This window comes from Ictidomys tridecemlineatus, unplaced genomic scaffold (genome assembly GCF_052094955.1).
Source record: "Ictidomys tridecemlineatus isolate mIctTri1 unplaced genomic scaffold, mIctTri1.hap1 Scaffold_54, whole genome shotgun sequence".
In the NCBI taxonomy this organism is placed as follows: Eukaryota; Metazoa; Chordata; class Mammalia; order Rodentia; family Sciuridae; genus Ictidomys; species Ictidomys tridecemlineatus.
Genome location: NW_027523576.1, coordinates 2,422,389 through 2,449,963, shown reverse-complemented (window position 1 = coordinate 2,449,963; position 27,575 = coordinate 2,422,389). Strand labels below are relative to the sequence as shown.

At 37.6% G+C, this 27,575-nt stretch overlaps 1 protein-coding gene across 9 annotated transcripts in view; it reads right to left on the bottom strand.

The window, feature by feature from the left end:
* The window catches only part of LOC144373980 (uncharacterized), an 86,779-nt gene that overhangs the window by 9,562 nt on the left and 49,642 nt on the right, over nucleotides 1-27,575 (bottom strand). For 6 of the 9 annotated variants that reach the window (XM_078036958.1, XM_078036961.1, XM_078036953.1 and 3 more), the window contains 3 exons: nucleotides 21,523-21,612; nucleotides 20,538-20,669; nucleotides 4,124-6,352 (listed from right to left, as the gene is read on the bottom strand). In XM_078036958.1, the coding sequence (XP_077893084.1) occupies nucleotides 6,295-6,352; nucleotides 20,538-20,669; nucleotides 21,523-21,612 (280 nt within the window). In that variant the 3' untranslated portion in view covers nucleotides 4,124-6,294. The other 3 variants (XM_078036955.1, XM_078036954.1, XM_078036956.1) reach the window with 3 other exon arrangements.

Below are 27,575 nucleotides of genomic sequence, written 5' to 3'. Positions count from 1 at the left end.
AATTGTTTTTGCTGAAGTTAATTAATGCCCCGAATGACCTTCCTCATATTTTGTAGCAACACTTCAAGCTAAAATCAGAAAGAATGACTTTTTAAAAATCATAAAGTACAGGAAAAGTCTTGAAAAATCCCAAGAAATTGCACTTTTTTTTGCCTGGAAAAAATAGCACAAAAGAGCAAGGGATACTAAGATGTTAGCAAGAGACCCATCCCAGGGAAGATATCTTCTCTCAAATGAAAACTTCAGTTAGGTAAACTGAGTCATACTTCTGCATGCCTACAGTATCCCAAATAGACTACAGCCAGCCCTTTTTAAAATAAGTCCAGGGAAAGTTTTACATCCTCCTTTGGTTGACCCATGCCCATGTTTAGACTGCCACAGTCAAAAAGTACTTCCTTCTGTGTAAGTAGACTCCTTCTTGCTATAATTTAATTTTGTTTTTCTGGTTCTACATGCCAGAGAAATAAATGAATCTAAGCCTAAAAGACTTGGTCCCAGAATACACTCGAAATAACAAAACAAACAACCCAGTTAAAAAAAAATGGGTCAGGGGCTGGGGATGTGGCTCAAGCGGTAGCATGCTCACCTGGCATGCGTGCGGCCCGGGTTCAATCATCAGCACCACATACCAACAAAGATGTTGTGTCCACCGAGAACTGAAAAATAAATAGTAAAAATTCTCTCTCTCTCTCTCTCTCTCTCGTCTCTCACTCTCTCTTTAAAAAAAAATGGGTCAAAGCTCTGAACAGACACTTCAACAAAGAAGATATATGGATGGCACATAAACACATGTAAAAGATGCTCAAGATCCCCAGTTGTTTGGGAAGTTCAAATAAATACCCCAAGTAGACATAACTACATACTCACTAGAAAGGCTAAAATGAAAAACATCGAGCACACGAAGTGTTGGCTAGGACATGAAACAACTGGAACTCTCATACTCTGTTGGTGGGAATGTAAAATAATACAATCAGCTTGGAAAACAAATTGTTCAATTTCTTAAAAAGTTAAACATACATCAACCATATAGTTCACCCATTCCACTTCTGTATATTTACTCTAGAGAAATGAAAGCACGTCTAGAATATGACTTGTACATGAAATCTTCATAGCAACTCATTTATAATGGTCCCAAATTGGATACAAGATAAATGTCTAAAATGGTTGAGCACATAAATAAACAGTTGCATACATAAATAAATATATGGTAGATCAATATGATGGAATTCTATTTGATGATAAAAAGGAAAAAAAATTCATGGGTACATGTAACAAATGGCTGAATCTCAAAATAATTAGGCTGAGTGAAAAAGTCAGACAAAATAGAACGCGTACTGTATGATTTAATTTACATGAAATACAAAGAAGTGCAAATTAACTTAGAGTGACAGAACCCGGAACAGCCAATGCCAGCAATGGAGTGGCTGTGTAAGGACTACAAAGGGTGAAGGATATGTTCACTATCTTGACGATGGTGATGGTTTTAGGTTGTATATAAACTTATCAAACTATACATTTTAAATATGTGCAGTTTATGTCAGACCTCACTGAAACTGTTCTTAAAGAAAATCCTATCATATCCACTAGAAAAGTTGAGGTATAATCCTGTCTTCTTTTCTCTTCTCTTCCTCTAGCCCTATCTCTGGAACATCCTGTCTTCTCTCCCTCAGATTAAACAAGTCCAGTTATTTCTTTTAAACTTTTCCAACCAGAATTAACTTTTCCTTGTGCTCTCTTAAAAAATCAAATCAATAAATACTTAAGTCCTAATAATCACATAAGAACTAAAAACCAAAAATGTTTTTAGGACAATGTTCTGAAGCTTCCACATGCTCTCTTCTAGACAATCTCAGAGAGATTAAGTAACTTGCCCAAGCTCATAAAGGAAGTGAGTGAACAAGCTGGATTCAAAGTCAGGTGCCTCTAACTCAAAAGCCTACACTAGGAACTGGGGTTGTGGCTTAGCGGTAGAGTGCCCGCCTAGTACATGTGAGGCCCTGGTTTCGATCCTTAGCACCACACAAAAATAAATAAATAAAATAAAGGTATTATGTACAACTAAAGAAAGAAAGAAAGAAAAAAAGCCTACACTAATAATGAAACTGATGCACTCCAATTCTAAGGCATTTTTACCAAAGAATTGAGCAATAATATATATTAAAAGAAATTCAGCTGTATTACTTTTAAGTGTACATACAACTCAAATTATTCAACCAAGAGATGCCAAATCTGATGGACCGTCTTCAATAAACTCATCTGCATTTGGTGGTACAATTTTCCATGTGAGATATTAAGGTAAAACAGATTTTCTCTTCTTCTTGAGTAGATTAAACCAGTTTTATATATTAAATATCCCCCAAAGTTGCCTTTTCCATAGCAAAAAGGTAACTTTGATTCAAACCAGTTTGAATCATCCCAAATTCTGAAAAAACCAAGTCAAATCAGTGACTGTCCTCACTGGATATAGTCCAAATGAATGCACAATGGAACCAGCTGTGCAAAGTCCAAAGATGAAACAAAAATGAGCACACACACGTACCCTGCCACTAATTAAAAATGTACTAGTGTTACAAGTATACAGTTTCAGTGGTGGTGTTATCTTTGTTCAGAAGCATGGTACATTATTGTAAAGCTGAAGCTATCTAGCATTTAATTAGGTTACTAATTCTGGGGAGACTCATATTACCTTCAAGTCTTTTCCTGGATTGTGACCATGCCTTAATGTATTAATTTCATGATGACTATATTTTAAGATGGGGCACATTTAAATGCAGAGTACTGGTCACATTCTCCAAAATGTCCACATGATAAGATTTTAGCTATGTATAGTTTGAGACATTTATTAGAAAAAAATCACTGTTAATTCTCACTCCTAATTTTAATAGTCAAGAGATATTTTATATTGCATTTTAAGTATAAGTTAGCATTTCACAGTCTTCACCCAAAGTATACATACAAATATCAACAGAAACAAAAAAATCATTAAGTGACATTCTGTATTTCCATTTGTGTCCAATCAACTAATAAATTCAGCCTTAATGCACTATCTTCTTATTCCCTAGCTCTCATTTATGCCTATCAGAAATAAAATAAAGTCAGTGTAAAATGTATGAGTCATTATTCTTCAGTCATGCCAAAGCCATAACCTTTAACCTAAGATTACAAATAAAGTGCTATGTGTGAAATTCAATACTGTTTTAACTTTTGGGTGTTGAGGTCTAATAAATATAACATTTCGGAAGAAAATTAAAACATTCTGGATCAATTCCATTCATTTTCATGATTTCCTCAGTAGATTTCTACGGCTTTGACTAAGCTTGCTAGTGTGCAGATCTGGGATAAACTGATGAAGTTTGGCATCATTTAGTTTATAATCTGTATCACCAGTTAGTACAAGACACAGAAATGTTCATTCCCCTATGCACTTCAAAGTACTTCATTTATTATCTAAACAGTTATTCTGACAAAACCATTAGTCAAGAAGAAAGTAAAGATATATTATTTTTTAAATGATGCAACTTTCACACCAGACTCCTTTAACCACCCATGCTATTTCTGGCAAAGTTTTTATTTCCTAAAGAATACATCCCCTGTCGCCATTCCAATTTTTTTCTTGCCTATGAAAAGGCCAGGGCTTGTTTTTAATTAGTTTTCACTCAAAGTGAGCTTTTATATATCTCAAGATTTACCTTAACTTTTCCCTAAGTCCCTCATTTTTCTAGCCTCTTCTGAGGAAATACTAAATTGAAATATGAGCAAGCGCCTGCAAAAATCAAATTGACTTTATCAGCTAACTTCAAGTGATGACAGCGATGAACCAGGAGACATGCACACAAGGTAAAAACAAGACACTTTACATTGGAGCTCTGAGCGAGGGCTTTTGGAGTTAATAAGAACTAAGTTTCATGATTTCGAATGAGGTATATTCTCTTATTCGCTTTTTCTTTCTTTTATTCTTCAAATTCGTACTGCAGGTATATTACCAGATAACATGCTTGTAGGATTTTGTCTTATGAAAAACACAATGTTCTGGTCTTCAGAAGCCCACATCACCAGTGAGCTGAGAGGGTGGGTTGAATTATGTCCATAGTCTTGTTAGCAAAGATGGGTTGGGCTGCAGACCAAACCAAATAAAACAACATGAGGTCAGATATGAACTTGTTTAGTAAAGAAACATAACTTTGTCAACCATTTTAGCCATTTTTAGGAATACAGTTCAGTGGCATCAAGTATATTTACTAAAACTACCTAGTAGTATTACTTTAGATTCAACTGGACTCCAGCCTCAATGTCTGGATATACAATCACTGCTTGATGCTCATGGCTTCACAGAGATAAATGCCATTCTATTTCCAGGTAACTTCCTCAATATTCAGAGCCAGAGCTCAATCAGCACAGTATAGTTGTCTACTGAGGTGAGGAATAGGCTGCCCAAACCAAGCATTTGTCTATTTCCTTCCAGATGAAAATAGAAACTTTGATCTTCTCTTCCTTGCCATTAAGCAAAGAAGAAACCCACTATTTCCTGACCTTTGGGAGTTTTGCAAACTTCAGACTGCAGTTCAGAACACAGACAAGAAACTGTCCAAGAAAAACATGCCCCAAATGAACAGGATATAAACAAAGCTGTAATTAGGTAATTAATGGTAGGGACTTGACTCCCCTCACTTTGCTTCTCTGATAACAATCTGGCATTTTATCAGCATCCTCTTTATCTGGAAGGATTCACTATGTTCTGCTGCCTGGAACTATTCTGGGAGGGGACAAAGACATGCTTTCATCTTGGAAAGGAAACAGAACTACATCTAGAAGGGGTAAGGAAGAGTCAAAGCCGTAAAAAGACCTCCAAGTCTTTGTTTGACAGAAGGGAGAAGTAAATGGAAAATAGGATGCCCTGTTTCCCTGAAAGCATAGAAGCAAGTTCTAATGGGAAAGAAGTCACAGAGTCCTCAGCCAGGCCACAAGAGTGATGACTGTGCTTCCCGCCTTTGTTCCAATTCTGCACCTTCTCCCCATTGTCATCTAATTATCTTTCTTTCAAAACCAAAGAAACTTAAACTAATTTATATCATGGCATAAGTGACTATAATAACATAAAAGTCATTTACCTCCCACTGTGATGTCCATTTTCTTAGAAGGGATGAAATCCAAATACTAAAAGAATAAAAGCCTACCTGAGTCTTTAAGACCTGGCTTAAGATGAAGGCTGCATTTGAGATATCTGGGTGGAGAGAGGGCACTGCCTAAGATTTCTCAAGTCATTTCACACAGGTTGTTACTACATTGGGCAGGGTGTGTGATAAAGCTGGCCCTGGTCAATGACTAGAGTGGGTTTGATCTGGCCCCTCTAATGGTTTCACTTCTAAGAGAAAAGGGAACTGCTATGGGAGAATTAATTTATAGTAAAGAATGACGCCTTGTTTCCCCTCCAAAACATGGCCTCTCCACTTAAATCTCACAACAAGCAGCCATGGATTCGTTATGGAAGAACTTGGGAAAAATAGGGCTTTGAATTCCCTATCCTATTTAGGCCTCAGGAATATTTATTCAAGGTTGAGCCAGGGTATCTGGCCAATTCCAAACCCACAGCCTGGGGTTTCTAAATCAGAGTGTGGATTGCCCAGTGACACTAGTTCCCTTCTCTCAGGCTGAGTAGCAATCCTGTGGAGTCACTTATGTTCATACTCAGGGCCCTGGTGACAATTCACAGTGCTTCAGGTAAGGAGTAGGGCATAAAGAAGTGGCTCTGCTGGCTGGCTTTCAATAGGGAGTTCTATCAGGACATGGTATTCTAAGGCTGCCACTTTAGAGATGTGTTCAACCAGGTAGCAGAATGCTGATCCTTCTCTAGTCTTTCTCCTATGTCCAGTTTCAATCTCTTATGAATTAAATTCTTAAATATCTTAAATCATGTAGTTTTTAAAAAAAGGTTAAAGAAAATAATTGTATTATATTAATTATATAATACTGAAGCTTAGCAAGAAAACCTGTTTCTCTTCACTAGATTTATACAAGTTATAGTAAGTATAAATGAATTCTACTTTTTGTTTAATCTACACCGAAATGGAGCTGCACCTTCAACTCTCATTTCACAGGAAAGAAGGAGTCTTTGTGGGAAAATAAATAAATAAGTAGCCCGGCAAGAACCAAACCAATACTACTCACCCATCACCCACACAGACAGCTCAAGGGACTCCCTAGATTCATGTTTGAAAATAGTTTCCAGCCACTGCTTTGAAAATTATTTCTTTTCTGTGTGACACATCCTTCAGTAACAATTCAGTTTTTCCTTGGCTACCTAGATATATTTCCATAGTTTGTGCCAAAACAGATGACTTCTTCCTGTACAGTTCTAATAATCAAAAAAGAGCAGATTTATTTATAGAGCAGCACCTTTCATACAAATATATACTTTATTAATGCTCTCACTTTATATACTGAGCAGGAAAATCTCACTACTGGGGTCATGCCTAATTTTCATTCTAAGGCTGAACTAAAGTTTCCCTATGGGGGCTGGGGTAGTGGCTCAGTAGTAGAGTGCTTGCCTAGTGTGAGGCCCTGGGTTTGATCCTCAGCACCACATAAAAACAAAAGCATTGTTTCCATCTACAACTATATACACACACACACACACACACACACACACACACACACACACACACACACACATGATATTTATATAGAAATATAAAGTTTTCCTATGTGTCTAAGAGTTTTCATCTACAGCTGAGAGAAATCTTTGATTTCTTGTAGCTGGTAGTCGGGGCACCAATGGCCTAGCCAAGTGTTCTCCCTGCTGCCAAAAGCCTCAGAGGAGCCTACCTCGCCCTCAGTGTGCCCTCACCTCAAGTTGGTGAAGGAGGGAAGTGGGACTAAGCACAAGGAAAACTCAAAACTAAGGAACCAAAGGAGGTTTTAACCACTTCATAGACTTTACGGTCAGCCAAATGCTCCTGTCATGTATCTGTCAGAGAAGTTCCTCAAAGTTACCACCTGCAATTTGGAGTAACATTAGTAATTTAAACACATCACTGATTCAGATTTGAGTTTTTCCAAATCAGTTCAGAATTACCATATAAGAAAACATAGGTAATTTTATAAATTTTCATTGAAAGCCTTGTGATTCTATTTTTTAAGAGAATAAAAACAGGGATGATCAGAAAGGTTACTGTATGTGAAAGTACTTTGTAAATTTCAAATTCTACATAAATTTTTGTTACTATTGCTTTTTTCTTTCCTTTTAGCAACTCTGGAGATTCTCAAAAATTATGTAAGATTTCAACAGTGGAAACTTAACATGACACACTGAAGACAGATAGGAAACATTTTTTAATGGTTTAAAATGTATGCATAAATAGCAACCCACAAATAATCTCATTAAGATTTTATGCTTCTTAGCCTCAAGCCACATTTTCTATTTACTAAGACACTTATAACTGCAATGACCCATGATTTCCTATACTAAGGAAATTTTCTTTTGTAAGAAATTCTCAGAACTTCAGTTAAGCCAGTTTTATTTAGCAACCTGTCACAACCACTTGGACCTAACTGCAACTTTTTCTTCTTTTTCTGTGGATTTCAGATTAGAAAAAGAGACCACTGCCAATGCAATGCCCAAGGGGGCAAGTGTTTCAAGAAAGAAAAGTCTAAATATTTGTTATTCAAAACCACAGGTTAACTCTGGCACGTGGAGAACTAGCTTGTCTTACATCACAGAGCATCATGGGTAGCTAGTGGAAGGACTTGCTATGGGGTGAGGAGTTAGGATAGCCAAGACAATGGCAGATGCGTTCTGGAGTCAGATCACCTGGATTCAAATCCATGCCTTATCACTTACCAGCAGACTGAGGTAGGGCATATTTCTAAATTTTCTTCTGCCCAGCCTTTGCCCTCCCTCAGTAATAATAACAATGATAATAAGCTCACAGTGACTTTTGTGATGATTAAATGAGTTAGTATGCGTAAGGTTCTAAAACAGTGCCTGGCCCATGGTAAACATTTGCTAATTGTTATCATTAATCACTAATTAGGATGAAAAAAATCAGAGTACAAAAGATAGGGACAAGAAGTGTCACAGCACATCATGACAGAACCCTGGGTCTGACTCAACACTGCATTTTTCTAGTGCCTGACACTTTGATGTTCCCAATAAATATCTGTTGAGTGAGTGACTCATAGTCCCTGACTCCTTCCACAGTCATTTTTTCACTGTGGACACATTAGATTTATTCCTTCTGGACTCTGGAGTGTCATCTTTTTTTTTTTTATCTCCAAAGAAAGTTACCAATGCCTGCCACTTGCTACCTCAAACTGATGATAATCAATATAAGAAAAAAAAATCATTTCACACTCCCTAAAGGGCTTTGGGAAGAAAGTGATATATATATTTTTAAAGACAAATGTTCCTTTGTTATTGAGTAGGCAGGAGGGCTGGGCGTATAGCTCAGTGGTGGAGTGCCCCTGAGAGGTACAGTGCCTAGCAGGCATCAGGTCTGGGTTCCATTCCCAGCACTAGAGGGACAAAAAATGAAGAAGAGAAAGAAGAAGGAGGAGGAAGAGAAGGAAGAGAATAAAAGAAAAAAAACCAAGCAAGCATGAGCAGTCAGTTACGGTGGAGAAGCCTCTGTGAGTCCAGATTCCATCATTTTCTTTGGAGAAGGGAACTTCTGCCAGGTGGATGGAGTGTGATGTCAGGCATTACATGTGACGAGGAGAGGACTGGATGTTCAGCCCTCAGTGTGCCAAGGTAACTGAAACTGCTAACTTATGGGTGCCTGTGGCACAGGCAGAAGAAGCTGTCCAATAGGTGGTACATCACTATAACCCCAGTGATTTGGGAGACTGAGGTAATAGGATTTCAAGTTTGAGGCCAGCCTCAGCAACTTTGTAAGATCCTAAGCAACTCAGTGAGATCCTGTCTCCAAAAAACAAATAAATAAAATAAAAGGGCTGGGGATGTGGTTCAGTGGTAGAGTACCCCTGGTTTAATTCCCAGTTGGTGGGGGGCAGGGGGGGTGGGCAAGCTTCATTTGATTCTATGAGTTCCAGATCTAGAATTGACTTATCAGTGTAGGTGTGTGGCAACTCCAGAGTGCATAAGATCGATAAAGAAGTGGGCTGAGGGCAGGACAAAGAGGTGCATCAATGTCTGAAAGGCAACAGGAGGAAGCAGAAAGAAGTGGCCAGAGAAGGTCACTGAGGAAAGAGTATCATATGAAAGGAAGTTTGCAATAGTGTCAACTCCAGATACAAACCAAAAAAGATGACTGCAAAGCATCTAATGGATTTTTTAACTAGGAGGTCACTACAATTTCACCTTTCTAGATACAGTTTCAGCGCAGTGGTAGAAGGAGTTGGCTGCAGTTGTCTGAGGAATGATTAGGAGGGGAGGAAGTAGGAGCCTATGAACACAGAACTTTTTCTAACATCTGACCACAGAAGATGGACTGCAGACCTCTCTTCTCTTTCAAACAAGAGATGAGACCCAGGATGTTAGACAAGGGCACAGAACAGGCCCTCAGTAAATATATTTAATGGTGATGAAGAATTGTCACAAATTCAAGTGATATGAGAACACATGGTAAAACAAATGCTTATTAATGCTGACCTATGACCATTTACTCTTTTCTCTCTTTCATGAGAGGGGCCCATCCAATTTCATATATATTTTACATATTTTCAATTCATGTAGTCATGCAATAGTGCAAACATTCTCCAATGCCAATAAATAAACTTCTTGATCATAAACATAAAAAAGAGAACATATACTATAAAAAAGAGGATGTCTGTAACTGGCTTGGAGGGAGCCAAGCAGCGGAATGTCTCAATGTTCCAGGTGAGTGAGAAAAATAAGCTAAGGAGGAACAAGCAAAAGCATGCAGGTCACAATGCATCTAGTCCAGCCAATGTGACTAATGAAGCTTGTTTTAACTAGATTATAAATGAAGGAGTCCCTGCTTAGCTGAGGTTTTGCTTTCTGCAATTTCAGTTACCCATGGCCCAAAAATACCACATGGAAAATTCCAGGAATAAACAATTGATACGTTTTAGTTTGTGTACCATTTTGAATAGCATGAATAAATCTCATGCGACCCTGCTCTGTTCCACCAGAGACGTGAGTCAGCCCTTTGTGCAGCATATCCACAATATAGATGCTACCCACCTGTGAACAGCCAGCCACCTCACTTATCAGACTGACCATGGCAGTAATGAGTGCTTGTGTTCAAGTCATAAAAACAGTGATGCTTGAAATTCAGATATGCCCAAGATAAGATGATTCCTAAAAAGTAGAAGTTTTCAACTTAATAAGGAAAGAGAATAATAAGGTTGGTGGTAAGATTTATGATAAGAACAAATGAAGTAGTCCCTGTGAAACTTTAAAGAGAGAAAAAAGAAAGTCATGCTAGTTTTTCTGCCACAATTCAAGTTACAGCTATAGTGTGTGGTATTATAGTAACAAACATAGTACACGTAGGATCTGGTACTTTATAATTTCAGGCACCAGTGGGGGTTTTGAACTTGTCCCCTGAGAATGAGGTTGGGCAGGAGGGTGTACTATAGTCTAGCAAGGGTCAAGACTCAGAAGCAGAGTAGAAAAAAACTATGCCAGTCAGGGAAAGATAACCAAAACATACTATAATGTTATTTTTCCATGTCTTCATTTGAAGCCTACTATAATTAATCTTTGCCTGCCTATTTATTCCCTAATTCATATCTGTTTGAAAAGAAAAATATACATATATACTTCTGGACTTAAAATGATCCCTACTACATAGGATAAAAAAAACTGCATATTGTCAGCATTTGGAACTTGGTACTGTGAAATCCTTAAGTTATAATTTAAAATGCCTGCTGAGCACCTTGTCTACTATTTTTGAGAAAATATTTATGGCCAAGAAAATGACAGTTCCTTTTGGAAAAATATTGCTAAAGCTTTTAAAAATTTTAATATTACTAAATTTAAACTTTCCCCCATTACTATTCAGTATTCCCACAAGAGTAAAATGCCGTCTTTGGGGCAAATACTGTTCTTATTCCATATCAATGGTTTCTCCTGTTAAACAATAAGCCATTTATTTTTGTGAATTTCTTGGGTCACCCATGGTTCAAGTGGAAGCAAAGCTCTTTATGATGACTTCCAAGTTATGAATCATAAAGCTCTATCACAATCTCCCCCTTGTTGGGCCCCACTGTCTGCAGAGTGCATGGCCTGACTTTGTTCTCACATGAAATCACCATGAGTGACTTCTAAAAGTCCTCGAGATGGCAAGCTGAATTTCCTTTTTTCCCCTGCTCTGCTACTTGAGGAAGCTTTCTGGACTTTCTGGAACCCACTAAGCCTTATCCTTAGGAAAGATATCCTATAAGGAAGTGGTTACTATACATGGTCAGGCCTATAGGCTGTTGTTCTATCTCACCAGCTAGACTGGATAATTTTTTTGAGGATGAAGACCTTTTTCTTTACTTAGCATTTTGCCCAAGACCTAACACCACTAAGTACACAAGGAATGTTTAGCCAACAATCAACTGATTGGATTCTAAATTTTAGAGTGAATGGCAGCAATAGGCCACAGATTATCATCATTGTAAGAAATTTCACCTAAGAATGAGATTGTTTGCAGATCAAATAACTTGTTCTAACATGACCTGAATTGGCCTGTTAAAGTAACAGATAACATTTAAGAAAAGCTCTTCCCTACAAGTTTTGTTTTTCTAGCTTGCTTTGTCAATGCATTCCATAAGAGGTGAACTCCTCATTCCTCTTGCTCAAAGACATACTTAGAAAAAGGTCTTAAAGAGATCTGTCAGAGATGAAATTGGCTGGGCCCTCTTTAGGAACCGAGAGGGGAAAAAAATTGGTGTCAGACAACAGAGTATATTTTTATGCAAACAGCCATAGAATACAAAAAATATGATTTCATTTCACATGCTGAACCTCAGCTACTGCTACATAGAATTCGGAAGGCCACAAGCACAGCTCTCCAAATAAAAACTAGGCAGAGACACAGTAAGGAGGCAGAGTAGGCAGTTGCCCAGTGTGATTCCACCAGCACTGGGAAAGAACCTTCCAAACGCTGCTTCTATGTCTTCTTTATTTAAGTCCTAAAATGCCATCACCAAAGTCTCATGGCTTTGTTTCAAATATATGTCCCTGTGATACAATCAGCCTCAAAGAAACTAACACTGGGGTCATTGACATGTCTGTGAAAAAAAAAAAAGAGAGGGCACAATTTAGTCTATAGGCAAAGAGGAAGAGTGAGCAACTGAAAACCCCTTGAGCAGAAATGAACATCTCACCTTGACATCTGGCCCAAAGCCTGGGCTGGTGTCACACAGTCACACTACTTAAACCAAGAGGTCAGGGTTTCCAGACTGATGAGGTAGCAGGTTCCTTCTTTCACCAACAACTCTTAGCAAATGAGGATGGTGTAGGGAGACACATTTCCTGTACCCTGTTTCCCTAAGCCTCCTGGAAATCAGTGGTAACCACAGGAAGGGTGGAGTCTGGGAATTCTATGCTGGGGGAAGAGGATATTCTACATTAACAGTACTGGGAAAGCCCTATTCTTGGGTGTTTCTACTTTTGTAATGGGCAAGGCTTGAGGACTCTGCTACTCTCTCTGCAGGGATCTCCGTTCAAAAAGTTCCTCTGGTAAGTTTGGACCACAAAGAGTTATCTATTTCAATCAATTCAGAAAAGCATCTCTAACTTCTCAAAGACTCAGATGTTTCTTATGCTTCTCAGAAAACAAATGTGGCTTAAGCCAACATCTGGAATAGAGAAAAATATAGCAACCACACACACAAAAAAAGATAATTAAATTAATAAGGAATGCTTTTCAGACATAACATCACATAGGCCAAAAAATGTTTTCAGAACAAAGTTATAGAAGTTATTTAGAAGCTAAATTTAGGTGAATTAATTCCTGGAGGGCACCATTTAGGAGCAGATCACCATAACCTTGCAGGCCACGTTAAAAACTGCACCCCTTTCTTTGGGAAACTGAAGATCCATTTAAAAATCTGCAAATATGCATCAAATATGCTTCCATTAAAGGAAGATTCTAACATGTAATTCACTGCCCATTTAGAATCTACTAAATTCCGAGTGGTTCCACTGTTTTGAAATAAGACATCCCAAATAGATGCCTTGGATAGTCATCTAACCCAAATACAGACACACTGCAGAAACCCTTCAGAAAATATTCTCAACATATGATCAGTTTCCCTCAAACACTATGGACAGCTCAGCATTAGGAAAATTTTTATGTCCTTGATGGAGAAGGCTGACTTTCACAGAACTCTTTTTTATATTAAAAGCTGAAATCTCCAACTATTTTATCGAGAAGGAAAAAAAAAAGAAAGAAAGAAATTGTGTGCCTTCTGCCCTCAAGTATGTAAAGACAATCAAGTATGTAAAGACAATCACCACGTTGCCTCTAAGTCTTCTCCATTCTAATGATTTCCAGATGTTTAGCTTCCTCCTTATGTTGGTCACCTCCCCTGGATAAATATTAGTTTATCAATGACCCTTCTAAAATGGGGATCCCAGAGCAGAATAATAAACAGAATAATGTGGGGTTTAGTTTAAGCAACAGAGTTCAGGGGGATTATTGCCTCTGCTATCAAAAAGTGGCAATTGTCACACTACAATTGTCACAGGTCACAAGGAAATCCCACTTCACAAGACTTTTTTGTTGTTTACTTTTCATAAAAACTTCCATGAAGCCAGATATCCCTCATTTTGCATGTGTATGATTTTTTAATTGAAAAAATCAGAATATGATACATATCTCTATTAAATGTTATCTTGATAGTCTCAGCCCATCAATCTAAAGCTATTTTGAATATTACTTTTCAATTATGAACTATATCAGACATATAAACAATCAAACAAAAACAACACATCACAAATTAAATGGAAACTAGAGTATATGGCTTTCAACTGAACCCTTCCCCTCCAGCCACACAGAAGTAATAGCTACACAGAGGTAACGGCCACAAGGCTGAAATTGTGTTTGTCATGCCTATGCTTGAAAACTATTTTGATTTTCTATTCCCTTGCCTGTAATGTTTACTTCACACACAAATTTGATAAACATGCAATCTAGTCTGTTTTCATTTAAGTAAATCAAATATTAAATAAAGCTGCACTATCTATATCCACCATCCTAGTAATCCCATTAACAATGAGGTGACTCAGGCATGACTTATTCTTTGGGAATCCTTACTAGTTCTCAGCAAGTGATACATTTAATGATCCAGTCTGATATCAACACAACTGGTTTGGTCATTAATAAAATATTTTCCTTTCTATTGAAAAATCCTTCTGTAGGCCCCAGGCATAACATTCCCATCCTACACTTTCCTCAAATTACTGACATGATTCTGGGCTCACTTGCACATCATTTATCTGGGTACAGGTATGTGGTCTCACTCATAGGCCACGATGTCTCTTTTCTAGCCTCAGGAGTTTCTAGTTTATTAGCAGAGACATGCCAAAGCAGGATGAAAAAGTCTGTTCTCAGATTTTGAATGTTACCAACACAAAGAAACATAAGGTGGTGGATACGCCACTTACCCTGATCTGATTATTAACTCTGTATACATGTATACATGTATTGAAAGGATACATTGTTGCCCTACGTAAATTACATATACACATTTATCAACTGAATATTGAAGAAATATATTTAAGGAAGTGCCCTCTCTCTCCATTATACTACCAACTCCTTCCTCTCTCTAAAATTTTTCTTAATAAGCAAATTTAGGAGCACTATTTCATAAGCAGAATTATTTATTCCCATCACACTGAAGCACACAGGGCTCTCCTGCATGAGTCTTCCATTCAAGCTGCATTAATCTGAGAGGATTTTCCCACCTGTTTTGGCTTACTTATAATTCTATGATTTTAAACAGAAAAAATACCCCCTCTCCTACTCTTATCAATCCAGGCTTCTCTCATATGGCTCTAAAACATGCAGCAGGGGACAGAAAGATGGGCTTCCACAGGAGTCCCTAAAAAGCAATCAGGGGAGAGAAGTTTACAGTCCAGGAAGGTCTCAGGTCACAGGCTCATGAGGCCAGAGCAGACCTAGGTAACAACAAGGCCAATATCTTAATTTGACAGAAAAGGAAACAGGGTCAAAGAGGGGAAGTCACAATATAAACAAAATGTCAGAGCTTATATTAGAACATAATACTCCTCAAAAGCTAGGTAAAATATGAAACTTATCAGGGCCTCTTTTCTACATAACTAGTAACCAGTGGGATACAAAATGTGGCTCTAATATAGTAGGACTAGGAATCCCTTGTGTACTTCAGAGATACACAACTGCTCAGACAAAAAGTCACAATTTCAAAATTTGATTCATTTTTATGTGACTCTGTCTAGCTCTGCATCCAAACAAATTATAGAAAAGTACCACAACCCACAAAAAAACACAGAAACCCCACAACTATTTCTGTGTGCAAAGAGATTAAGATTTACTTGGGGAGACTGAGCGTGATAGCACATTACAGTTGTGATGAATGGCAAGAAAAGAGGTTTAATGACAAAGGCTATAGAGGAGGGGAGGTGATCCGGAGCTGAGATGGACAGAAAATGAGGACTTTTCTGACTTCCAGCTCAGCAGTGCTGTAGCCACTCTGCTTCTTTATTTCTCTGTTAAAAAAAAAAAAAAAAAAAAAAAAAAAAAAAAAAAAAAAAAAAAAAAAACCTTGTCCTTTATTTATCTACAAGGATGCTGGGAATATGGCCGATAGAAATGTGATGTGCAATCTTGAAGGAGAGTTTCCAGTGTTACAATCACAAATAGAAGGAGAAGTCAGCTACTGCCTCCTGCAAAAGCCCCAACACACTACCGTGGAAAATGAGCTGTTTCACTTCATAGCCTGGGTAAGGACTAAAGTGGTAATACCTGAATTATATAACTTTCAAAGAAAACAAAACAAGAGTCAATATTACTTCCCAATGACACAATCTTAAAAAAATCAACTATTTTATTTTTTTGGGGGGGAGGTTGTAATCTTGCAGAGGATTTTTTTTTAACCATACGATTCATTTTTATTTTTTTTTTTAGTCATACATGACAGCAGAATGTAATTTGACATATAATAGATACATGGAATGTACATACATCAATCATAATGTCTATTCTATTCTGCTGCCCTTCCTATCCCCACTACTCTTCCCCTCCTCTCCCATCCTTTCTCTCAATTTTTATATTCCCACCTTCCTCTCTTATAAGAGAGGAAGTTTCCATGAAATATTTTAAAAATACATAAAACATGTATTTTTCCATTCTTTGTCAGCTAGATTTTCATATTTCATCTAAACAAGTTTCTACTACATAGGTCCCTATAGGTAATTCCTATACCATGTGTTTAAGACTGTATTGCTATTTGTACTTTAGTGTTTGTCAGAAAAAGAGTAGATTACACTGAAAACTTCTTTAAGAGAACAATGACTAAAATGGATTGGGAAAAAGAGGTGCTGAAAGTCATTTGTAATGAAAATAAGCCCAAAGGTATAGTGCTGAGGGTGGGAGGGAAGACCTTTTAAAAGCAACCACAAAAGCAAATGAAAGGCAACGACAGAGTTTCTCCACAGATATTAATCAGATGCTCCAATTTCAGTTTTCAGCAACAGAGCCACTTTCCCAACTGCCCCAGCTCCCTCAAACAGATCACCATGCTGTTGCAGAGAATAAAGAGCTTTGTCCAAGTGTCACAACTAGTAAATGGCAGAACCTGGACAGAACCCAGTCTTTTGAGTCCTGGGTCTTTGCTCTGTTCAAGACTCCAGGATCCTAGGTTTGGGGCATATGTGGTTTCTTACAGTTCTTCAAGGGAAACTTGAAACTTGCCTGTGAAAAGGAATTCAAAGATGCATGTCAGGAGACATTTTAGTCTCTGAAAAGACTTCTAGTGTCTAGAAAGCCCCAGACAGTGGGCACTAGTGAGCGTGTCACAAAGCCAGACACATTTCCTTTGAAAACATGAATTACAATGCTCTGTGGTATTTCAACTGAAGGGTGAATAGTCCTAAATCGGAGTTATCATATTAATATATTAAAGGACTTCGGACCTGGATCCAGCAAAACATCAGGCACATAAAATACACTGGATTAAAGAAAATTTGTAAACAAGATGTTGGGATTAATATTATTATTTCTGTCCTAAGATGTTGCAACAATTATAACTGTGTGCACGCAAGCACATACACGCAACTAGAAAATCCAAACCAGAGATTTCTAAGATTTCAGTCAACAACAACAAAAACCTTAAGCTTGGATATATTCTTAAATGTGGAACAAAGGACTAAAAATACAAATGGTACTTAGCAATGCAGAGAGGATAGAAATAGCAGGTAAGCATACATAAATCAAGGGAAATAAAAGCTGTTGTTAGGCTTTTAATCGTCTTTGCATTGTAGGATTCACTTTAGTATGGTCAAAGCAACTGTGCAACTCCCACTACCTGAAAATTTTCTCTTTAGCTAGATTCAGAGTATCCTTGGGTCTAATGAGAGCTCTTCTAAGTACTTATGTTCCCATTAAGGATGCTATCAAGATAAAACACCACCTATTTCCCATGTGTACATCCATATTTTCAACAGCTACCCCAAATCAAAACTGCTCAGTCTTCATCAGAACCACAAACATTGCTTTGGAATAATAGGATTCATAATCAATCTTTTACATTCTTAATGAGTAATGTTTTCTGAGGTCATTAAATCAAATGTGTGCAGTTTTATCAAATTTGCTATTTTTTAAAGATCCACTTATAGTTCATCTCCCCAGTGAACATTTTGGGGTAGCATAGGTTGTTGCTATAGCAAATTGATGCTACTCAGAACTGGATATTCTAATTTTAATCTAGGCTCCTTCCATTTACCACAGTAGATGGTCAAGGGACAAGAGTGTATTTGGCCATGGACCACCATCCCACAGATGTGTGTCTGATTACATATGGCTGATAAACCCAATCAACTAACCTTTAGTACTGGAAAAGCAAAATGATGTGCAATCCCACCAATGGATACACCCTGAAAACAACCTGTATTCAGATGCAGTGACTGGAGACATAGTCTTCAGTCTCTCTTCATTGCATAACATTCAAGCCTCACAGGCACATTCAATGTGGCTTAAGTGCATGGCAACTCAAAAGGGAGCTGGTTATTTTGGTGTAATAGAAACAGTACATATAATACTACTGACAAAGCCCTGCACTCTTGGGTTCAAATTTCAACTCTGCAACTGGCTCACTCTCTGAACCTCAATTTCCTCAATGGGAAAAATAGGAGTGAAAACTCCTCCTCTAGAAGTCATGGTAAACAAAAAAAAAAAAAAGCAGGCTTTTTTTCTAATGACCTCTCTGCTCAGAATACATCTTTGCTTATTCTACACTCCTGAGTCAAAATCTACTTTTATAAAACTCCTTAAATAGCCTAACCAAGTACATCCAAGTGTGACCCTACTCCTGTCTAGTTTATTAAATGTCTCTGTGTACATGACTCTGATGATGTTTAATATCCCAAATGTAATCCCGCTACTCAAAGTGTGGTCCTTAGACCAGCAGGATCATATTACCCAGAAGTCTATTTGAAAGGCAGATTTTCAGGCCCATCCCAGACTCTACTGAATCAGAATTCATGAGATTCCCAAGTGGTATCTTTATAACTTAAAATTTGAGAAACATTGCTTTATGACACACGTACCCTCAATGAATCCCAGCCTACTGACCAACTAAGGAATCCACTGCAGAGCTTCTCCTCTGGTGGTGCACTATAAATCTGTATTCAGGCAGAAAGCAACTATTGACTACAACATTTTCATCAGGACAATATGATTAAAAACTTCTTACTTTGTGTCTTTTTAGTTTTTGTTTTTTAAAAAACACACTAAGTACAGTAGCTCCAAAGTAGTATTTAAATTTTCTATATTAATGCAATTTTGTTGTATATAATATTTGCTTTTAAGATAACAAGTAGTATGTGCATTCTGATTATATGTAAACAAATAAGTTTAGAAAGATATTTTTAATGCAGTAATTTGTGGCTTCCAGGATCCAACACATCATAGTCTGATAGAAAAAAGAAAAAAAAAAAAAAACTCCTGCAAACAATGTTTTCAACACAGACTGATGACCAAGTTCCATGGCATATTTTTTTTAAGAGAGAATGAGAGAGGGGGAGAGAGAGAGAGAGAGAATTTTTAATATTTATATTTTAGTTCTCAGCGGACACAACATCTTTGTTGGTATGTGGTGCTGAGGATCGAACCCGGGCCGCACGCATGCCAGGCAAGCGCGCTACCGCTTGAGCCACATCTCCAGCCCTCCATGGCATATTTTTGTTTGTAATGTACACTGAGATTCTCTGCGTTTCCCCCTTACATTAACTTTCTAAAACTATATCTTGGGTTTTTTCCCCCAGATAGTCATAAAAGGGAACCTGAAAGTAAAACTGACCACCCAAATTCCTAAAATGAATCACCAAATGCTGAATGAAGGAGACTGGTAACTTTGTGTATCAGGAAACAAAACCAGCTTGAGTGAGTCATCTCTGTGATCAAAGATAACAGAGCCACAGCCAGGAATTGTTGCAAGCAAATGGCCACAGCAATCACACGTCAGAACCTCATGTTTAATGGTTTCTCACAATAAACTGCATAAGTCGGCTCTGTGAAACCAGAAGTAGAACCCAGAGCACCACATAAATAATAAACACACTCTCTTGAGTTTGGTATTCTTATCCTTCTGCTCCAAGTCCATTTCAATTTTCAGTGGATACAATAAAATGAAGTTGCCGTTTTGTCAAGAAGTAAGCAGAAAGGTAAAAGTTAACCAGTACTATAGGCTTCCAGAGTGTTTCTCAAGAAAATGTGAATACTTTTTGAAGGCCTGCTTATTGTGGTGTTTAATCCAAAATGAAAACTGGGGCCACGGGCTCCCGAAGCAGGAAAGCCTGTTTCTGAATTCCATGCATATTCTATGTTCATGTTTCACTTTTTAGGCACTCCAAGCTTGAAGGAGATGAGTGGGAACTTGTACTACATGGCATTGCCATCAACAAGCCACCCCTGCATGCCCTAGCACATTCCTCCAAGTGAAGAACCAGGTGTCCTGATGTCCTCTTGAACTGCTCAACAGGGGCTATATGCCAGGAGCAAGTCTGCACCATGCTGGGTGAGCTCAACACAGGGATAATGCAAATACCCAGGCTATGTTTTTCAAAAGAGTACCTTGTATCAGTACCACACACCCATTAGCAGGCAGGTCTCCAAGGAAAACACTACTTACACAGTGGGTGCACCCAGGAGAGAAGAACCTTCCACTAAAACACTGGAGGGTAGTCTGGGACAGGGGCAATAAGCCTCCTGCTCCTGTCTATACAAGATCCCTTCCAAGGAAAAACATAAACTAATTAATTAACATCTCTTATTATATAATAATTTCTGAAATAAAAACAAACTAAAATATCCTCACAAAATTCCCATGACCACCCCCAGTATTTTCACTTAGGATGATACTACCTCATAATGAAGGGAACAAAAGGTACCATGCTGAGAGCAGAAGAGGTGCCATCCATCAGGGAGGGGTACAGTCTCTCCAGCACCAAAAGTAACAGGAACATGCTTGGGTGATGGTCCAATTGCCCCAGATCACTGAAAAAAAAGTGGATGTACACAAAAGATCTGAACTTTAATAATTGAGGCACTATCTTCAAACCCTTTCTCATTAAGTAATTAATTAATTCTGTATATGAAGTGAGACTCTTTTGAGTTTTCCTTTTTTTTCACTTTTTTCTCCATTCATTTCATATCTTCCTAGTATTCATCAAAAGGGAAAAAACTCTAGGAAAAATCAGGGATTGGGCTCTTGCACATGATTTTCTTCTCAAAGTCAGTCATTTGCTTAAGCAGAGTCTACTACTCTTGAGTATGAAATGTGAAACTTTTGGTGTCCAAATGTATTTAAGGCATGAACATACTAGGGCCAAAGTCTGTCTGCACAAACTACTAATATGAGGAAATGTATCATAAACAGAAGAAAAACTCATTGATATAATTTTATTTTCCTATTACAGACTATTCACATATATTCACACAATATGCAAATACCCCTGGCAGAATATAATGGCACATGTTCTAATGTCCATACTAAAAATCCCACTACCAGTGATAGGGTGTGGTTGAAAGGGCAAAGATGAACTTCTCTAACTGCCCTGATGAGACTGGAAGCCCTCTTTTTTGGGGGATTCTGGGGGGTGGTACTAGGGGTTGAACTCAGGGGCACTGGACCACTGAGCCACATCCCCAGCCCTGTTTTGTATTTTATTTAAAGGCAGGGTCTCACTGAGTTACTTAGCACCTCACTTTTGCTGAGGGTGGCTTTGAACTCGAAATCCTCCTGCCTCAGCCTCCTGAGCTGCTGGGATTATAGGCCTGTACCACCGCACCTGGCAGAAAATAACTCTTAACAGAAGAAATCATCATGGGCTTCTGAAAAACTTTTTACCTGTCCACTGTACTGGCTACAGCTTCCAGCTGTTTTAGAAGGAAGGGATAGAGTTCTGGGAAACAAGAGAAAAACTCTCTGCCTGTCATTCTGTGGAGAAAGAAAAAAGATCAATTACTATCATGTGTTTCCCCTGATCCATTCCCCTCACATACACTTTAAAGAACGGTGACAAAGGTAATTTGTTTGGATACTTAATGCAAGTTAAAAACAAAACCTATAGCAACTTAAATTTAACAGAAATGATACATATAATTTTGACTTTGGACATGTTTGGATTTGTGGACTTTTAACTCCAAATTTAAGATTACATTTATTTATTTATTTATTTATTTATTTATTTATTTATTTATTTATTTTGAGAGAGACGGAGAGAGAATTTTTTAATATTTATTTTTCAGTTATCGGCAGACACAACATCTTTGTTTGTATGTGGTGTTGAGGATCGAACCTGGGCCGCAAACATGCCAGGTGAGCGCGCTACCACTTGAGCCACATCCCCAGCCCAGATTACATATATTTATGAAAATTTGATACTAAGTCTGTCAGGAAGAAATACTTAACATGTGAAAATGCCAAGTCTGAGCAATTGATTTGGACTATGTGTACAGTCAAAAATCTGATTGATGCTGACTCAGCTTTGGTGATAAGGGTAGGTTCTAGAACAAGGTTTCCCAACCTTGGTACTAATCATTTTGGACCAAATAACCCTATGTTTTGGTGGGCAGTGCGGAGCAACATCCTGTGCACTGCAGGCTATTTATGTCCTGTGCCCTGCAGCCTCTGTGGCCTCTACCAAATAGATGCCAATAGCATGACACTCCTCCTTCCAATCATGACAATCAAAATATTTCCAGACATTGCCAAATGTAGTCAGTGAAATAAAATGGTCCCTGACTGAATGGCAATTATCAAGAATATAAGTAACAATAAATGTTGGTGAAGATATAGAGAAAAAGGTACACTCATACATTGCTGGTGGCACTGCAAATTGGTGCAACCACTATTGGAAACAGTATGGAGATTCCTCAGAAAACTTACAGTGGAACTACCATTTGACCCAGTCATCCCACTCTTCAGCATATATCCAAAAGACTTAAAATCAGCATACCATAGTGACACAGCCATATCAATGTTTACAGAAACTCAATTCATAATAGCTAAGCTATGGAACCAACCTAGGTATCCTTCAACAGATGAATGGATAAAGAAAATGTGTTACATATACACAATGGAATATTAGTCATAAAGAAGAATGAAATTATGGCATTTGCTGGTATATGGATAGAAATGGATATTATCATGCTAAATGAAATATACCAATTCACCCAAACCAAATGTCAAATGTTCTCTCTGATATATAGATGCTGACTAACATTATTCAAGATTTTTGTCCATTTTAAAAACAGGTTGCTTCTTTCCTTTCTTATATAGTCATAATTATGCACTGCATATACTTTCTCCTAGTTTGTAGTTTGCTAACTTATTTTCTTCCTAAAATCTTTTGATAAGCAGAGGTTTTTAGATATTTGGTAAGGTCTAATACTTTACCTTCTTTTCCTCCCTTTATGTCTCATGCTTTTCATGGCCTAAGAAATCTCTGCCTACTTCAAAGTAAAACATTTCTTGTTTTCTTCTAGAACCTTTATGGATTTAGCTTTTATGTTGAGGTCTATGATCCATCTAAAATTAACTTTTGTGTATAGGGTGACAGAGAAGTCAGGTTCTTCCCCCCCCCCTGCACTAGTATATCATGTTTTTAAGAAGATGTTCCTCAAACAGGAGAGGTGTGCTGTGCTCATGGCTTAAAAGATTTAATATTATAAAGATGAAATTCTCCCCAAGTTGGTTATAAAGACAATGCAATTCCAATATAAACAGTAATGGGTGTGTGTGTGTGTGTGTGTGTGTGTGTGTGTGTGTGTGTGAGAGAGAGAGAGAGAGAGAGAGAGAGAGAGAGAGAGAGAGAGAGAGAGAGAGAAAGTGATCTAACAAAAGCAGATTCCAAAATTAATATAGACACACCAAGGGATAAGAATTAAGAAAAGCAAAGATAATTTTAAAAAACAAGGTTGGAAGACTCACCAATCAGATAGCCAGAAATATTAGAAAAGTTTAGTAATTAGGACAGTGTGGGGACAATTATTAAGCCAATAAAAAAGGATCAAGAGACAAGGACAGACACATACATGGAAACTTGATTAATAGAAAAGCTGATACTGCAGATTATAGAAAAGGATGGTATGGTAATAGATTATCTAACAAAATTAAAATTGGATCCTGCCCTCTTACTATATATAAAATTAAATTCCATTGAATTGAAGACTCAAAAACAGCCATAAAGTAAAATAACAAATAATAAATAAGTTTTTTCCCTATTTTGGAAATTTATGGCTCTGTCCTGATTATTCCTGGCCTGCTTCTTTTTTTCCAGTAAGGATATCCTGAGACAGCCTAGTTGGTACATCCTCTGCATACTCTAGCCAAAGGGTGTACAGAAGACTCAAACTTCATTCTGTTCAACCACATCTGAATTCTCCCGAGGCTGAGTTTTGTATCATAAGATAATAACCACTTTTTTGAGTACGCTGCTGATTCATTCCTTGATCCTTTGGTAGCCCTAGTGGGATAAAGTGGAGTTTTATAAAAGTTTCTTGCCCCTCTTGTACATGACCATTCCAGACAAAAAGCCTTGCTGCAGTAGAGAATGATGGGGGAAAGGTGACGCTACGAAGTGGGGCAGTTGATTCTCTGGAGGTAGAGGGAGAACAACTTGGACACCTGGGAGGGGAACATCCCTGAACCTAGAAGATACAACAGAAGGAAGAATGTCAATGTTCTGTGTCATTTGAAACTGCTTCAGGAGGAAAAAAAATCAGTTTCCAAAAAGAGGAAAAGCAGAAAACAGACATCATGGAAGAAAAATTTTAAACAGAAGCAGCAAAAAGAAGCATCCTCTATAAAGTCAACTGTGTCACACCATATAAATTCCTTGCTGGATTTAGATTAGCAGGTACGGACACAGACTGTAATGAGAAGAAAGTGTAGGGTTCTCATACATATAACTCAGAGCACAAAACAGAAACTCTGTAGCTGGCACTTATACCTATAATATGCAATCAGGAATAATAAATATCTCTTTTAATTTTTTTTAGTTGTAATTGAACATAATACCTTTATATTATTTTATTTATTTATTTTTATGTGGTGCTAAGGATCAAACCCGAGCCTCACACATGCTAGGCGAGAGTCTTAAAGCTCAGCCACAACCCTAGACCATAAATATCTTTAATAATTAAAAAAAATAAGAAAGAAACTGCCCCTACAGTCTTCCTCACCTAGGAAAATGCTCTGCTATGTCTTTCCCAAACTGTTGTGACCACTTTAAATTCACCTGCTGGGTCTGTCATCCTCCATCTGCTCACAATTTGACTTCCTTTCCCCTTAACCTTACTGAAAAATCTATCAAAAACTCTACATAATGGCCCTGTCTCCAATGGCAGACCCTTCTATGCAAAACACCTGTCAAAAACTCCGGATGTCTTCCCCTTTTCTGAGGCCACCACTCAAGCACTGTCTGAGGGAGGTGAATGCCTCTCAGCTGGTGGTATAACAAAACAACTTAGACATACCACCTACAAGCAGTATCTCCAAATCCAAAGACTAGAATTAATTACTTGGACTCACTGATAAACTCTAAAGTTTTTTTGTTATTTAGAGCTTGTTGTTAGGTAATGTTGGAAGGATCCTGGAGAGCTCCAAAAAGTCCAAATGCTATCTTTTTACAGGGGCATCATGCGTGTCCTGGGATTGTATTTCTTTTTTGAAAGCAGGCATTAACTTGCCTCACTCCTCAAAATATGCACTTAGGCGCAGTTGTAAAAGACTTTCAAATGTTTAAGGGAATGCCACCAGTTGATCATGTGCCCTCCAATGATTGTGAAGATGACTTCAAAACAAGGCCATGCTGGTTATTCACAGAAGCTTCCTAAAGATGTAAGTCACTCAATTTTTACACATACTACTATGAGAGTCCTCCAATTAAAAAACATGTTTTTTTAAAAAATTAAAAAACAACATATTTGTCATCTGACTTCAACTGAAGTCTTCATTGTACCTCAACTGAGGTCACTCAGGTTTGCTTCAAATCATGAACAGGGTTCTTATGGATGAAAAACTGTCCTTGACTTCCAATTTACATGTTAAGACAAACCCTGTGCAATCACTAATACATTTTAAGCTATCTGGATTAATGCCTTGGGCTAAGTGGAAAGGTCAATACAGAAAATTCAAGAGAAAACCAAAGACTCTATTGGCTTATTAAATTTGTGCAACTGATTGGATCTGAGATGCCGGTGGGCATGGTTGATGTTATACTGAAAGTTATACTTATCTGGCTGCTTGGATCCCTGTTGACAGTAACCTAAACTAAATGTTGTATGAGATAAAATAAATGGGCTTAGTCCCAATTTGTCAGTCAAATTAATCAAAAGAGCTGACAGCATGACGTACTCAAGGGAAAATTCTGCAAAAATCAAGATAGTATAGAAATGAGGGATGGATAAAATTGAGAGAAAATTCTCCTTACTACACATCTTGAAAAGTAAGGCAATGGCTACTTATGTTTTGGACTCTATTCAAGGATGTTTATGTAATGAATAGCCTTAGGAGACAGAATATCTCCATCTGGAGCAAAGGGCAGACATGTATACTACCCATTATAAAAGATTTTGGTTCCTTAACTCTGAGATCCACTCCTGTGATGCAACCTACTGAGCATACAGGTACTTTCTGTCTCTCTTCATACTTCCTGTGGTTACTGGAGTTGAGGACACTAACATAAAATTGCTGACCATATGGTTACTAGAGGCTGCTAAGACAGCAACTTAATATTATGAAAGTTAAAATGAAGAAAATTAGTAATAAAAGCATTTTCCTACATTCCCTAAAAAACCTGCATTATATACGAACAAGTAATTGATGAAAAATAGTTCCTTTATAAAAGAATTCTGCCAGGTGCAGTGGCCCATTCCTATATTCCCAGCAACTGAGGCAGGATTTCAATTCCAAAGCCAGCCTGGACAACTTAGTGAGATTCTCAAAAGAAAAAATGAAAAAGGTCTACAGAAGTAGGTCAGGTAGAGCACCCAGTACTGGGAGGGTATGGGTAGAGGGGCATCCAGCTAATACATGTTGAAAGAAAATACAATTATACAATCATCATTTTACAACAGCTGATAAAAGAAAAAAACAAACTAATGAGTCTAGGCAGAGATTACTGATGGACGCTAAAACTATTAAGTGAAAGGAATTTTTGTAAAAAGATCAAGATGACACAATCTGCAATAAATCCACTGATCAACCTCAGCATTACTAAAAATGACATATGCATCTAAAGGGTTCATGAATTAGGAAGCATACATACTATCTATAAAATATTTTGGGTACAGTGGTGCACATCTGTAATCTAGCTGCTCCTGAGGCTGAGAAAGAAAGATCTACACGTTCAAGGCCATCCTCAGCAATTTATTAAGACCTTGTCTCAAAATAAAAATTTTTAAAAGGCTGAGGATATAGTTTAGTGGTAGAATGCCTCTGGGTTCAAACCCCAGTACAGTGAAGAAAAGAAAAAAAAAATTTAAAGACTAAAAGCGATGTGTGGAAGTTGTTTCGGTTCCTCCTCATCCCAATAAATCAACTGTAAAAAGATATTTATAGAACAAAAGGGAAATTTTGAATATTAAGGAATTATTAACTTCGTTAGGCATGATCATAGGACGGTGGTATTTCTTCTTAAACTTCTTTATCACTCATTAATACATAATGAGTAAATTTACAGGAAAAAAACTGACATGGATCTGCAATCTCCTTTATGAGAAGGTAAAAAACGGGAGAAATAAGATTGGCAAAATGTTGCTAACTGCTGAAGCCAAGTGATGAGTATGTAAGGGTCAATTATACTACTCTCTTCATTTTTACATATGTTGAAAATTCTCATAATAAAACTGTTTTTAATTAAAAATAAAAGTCAGGTCACAATTAAGGAGATAATT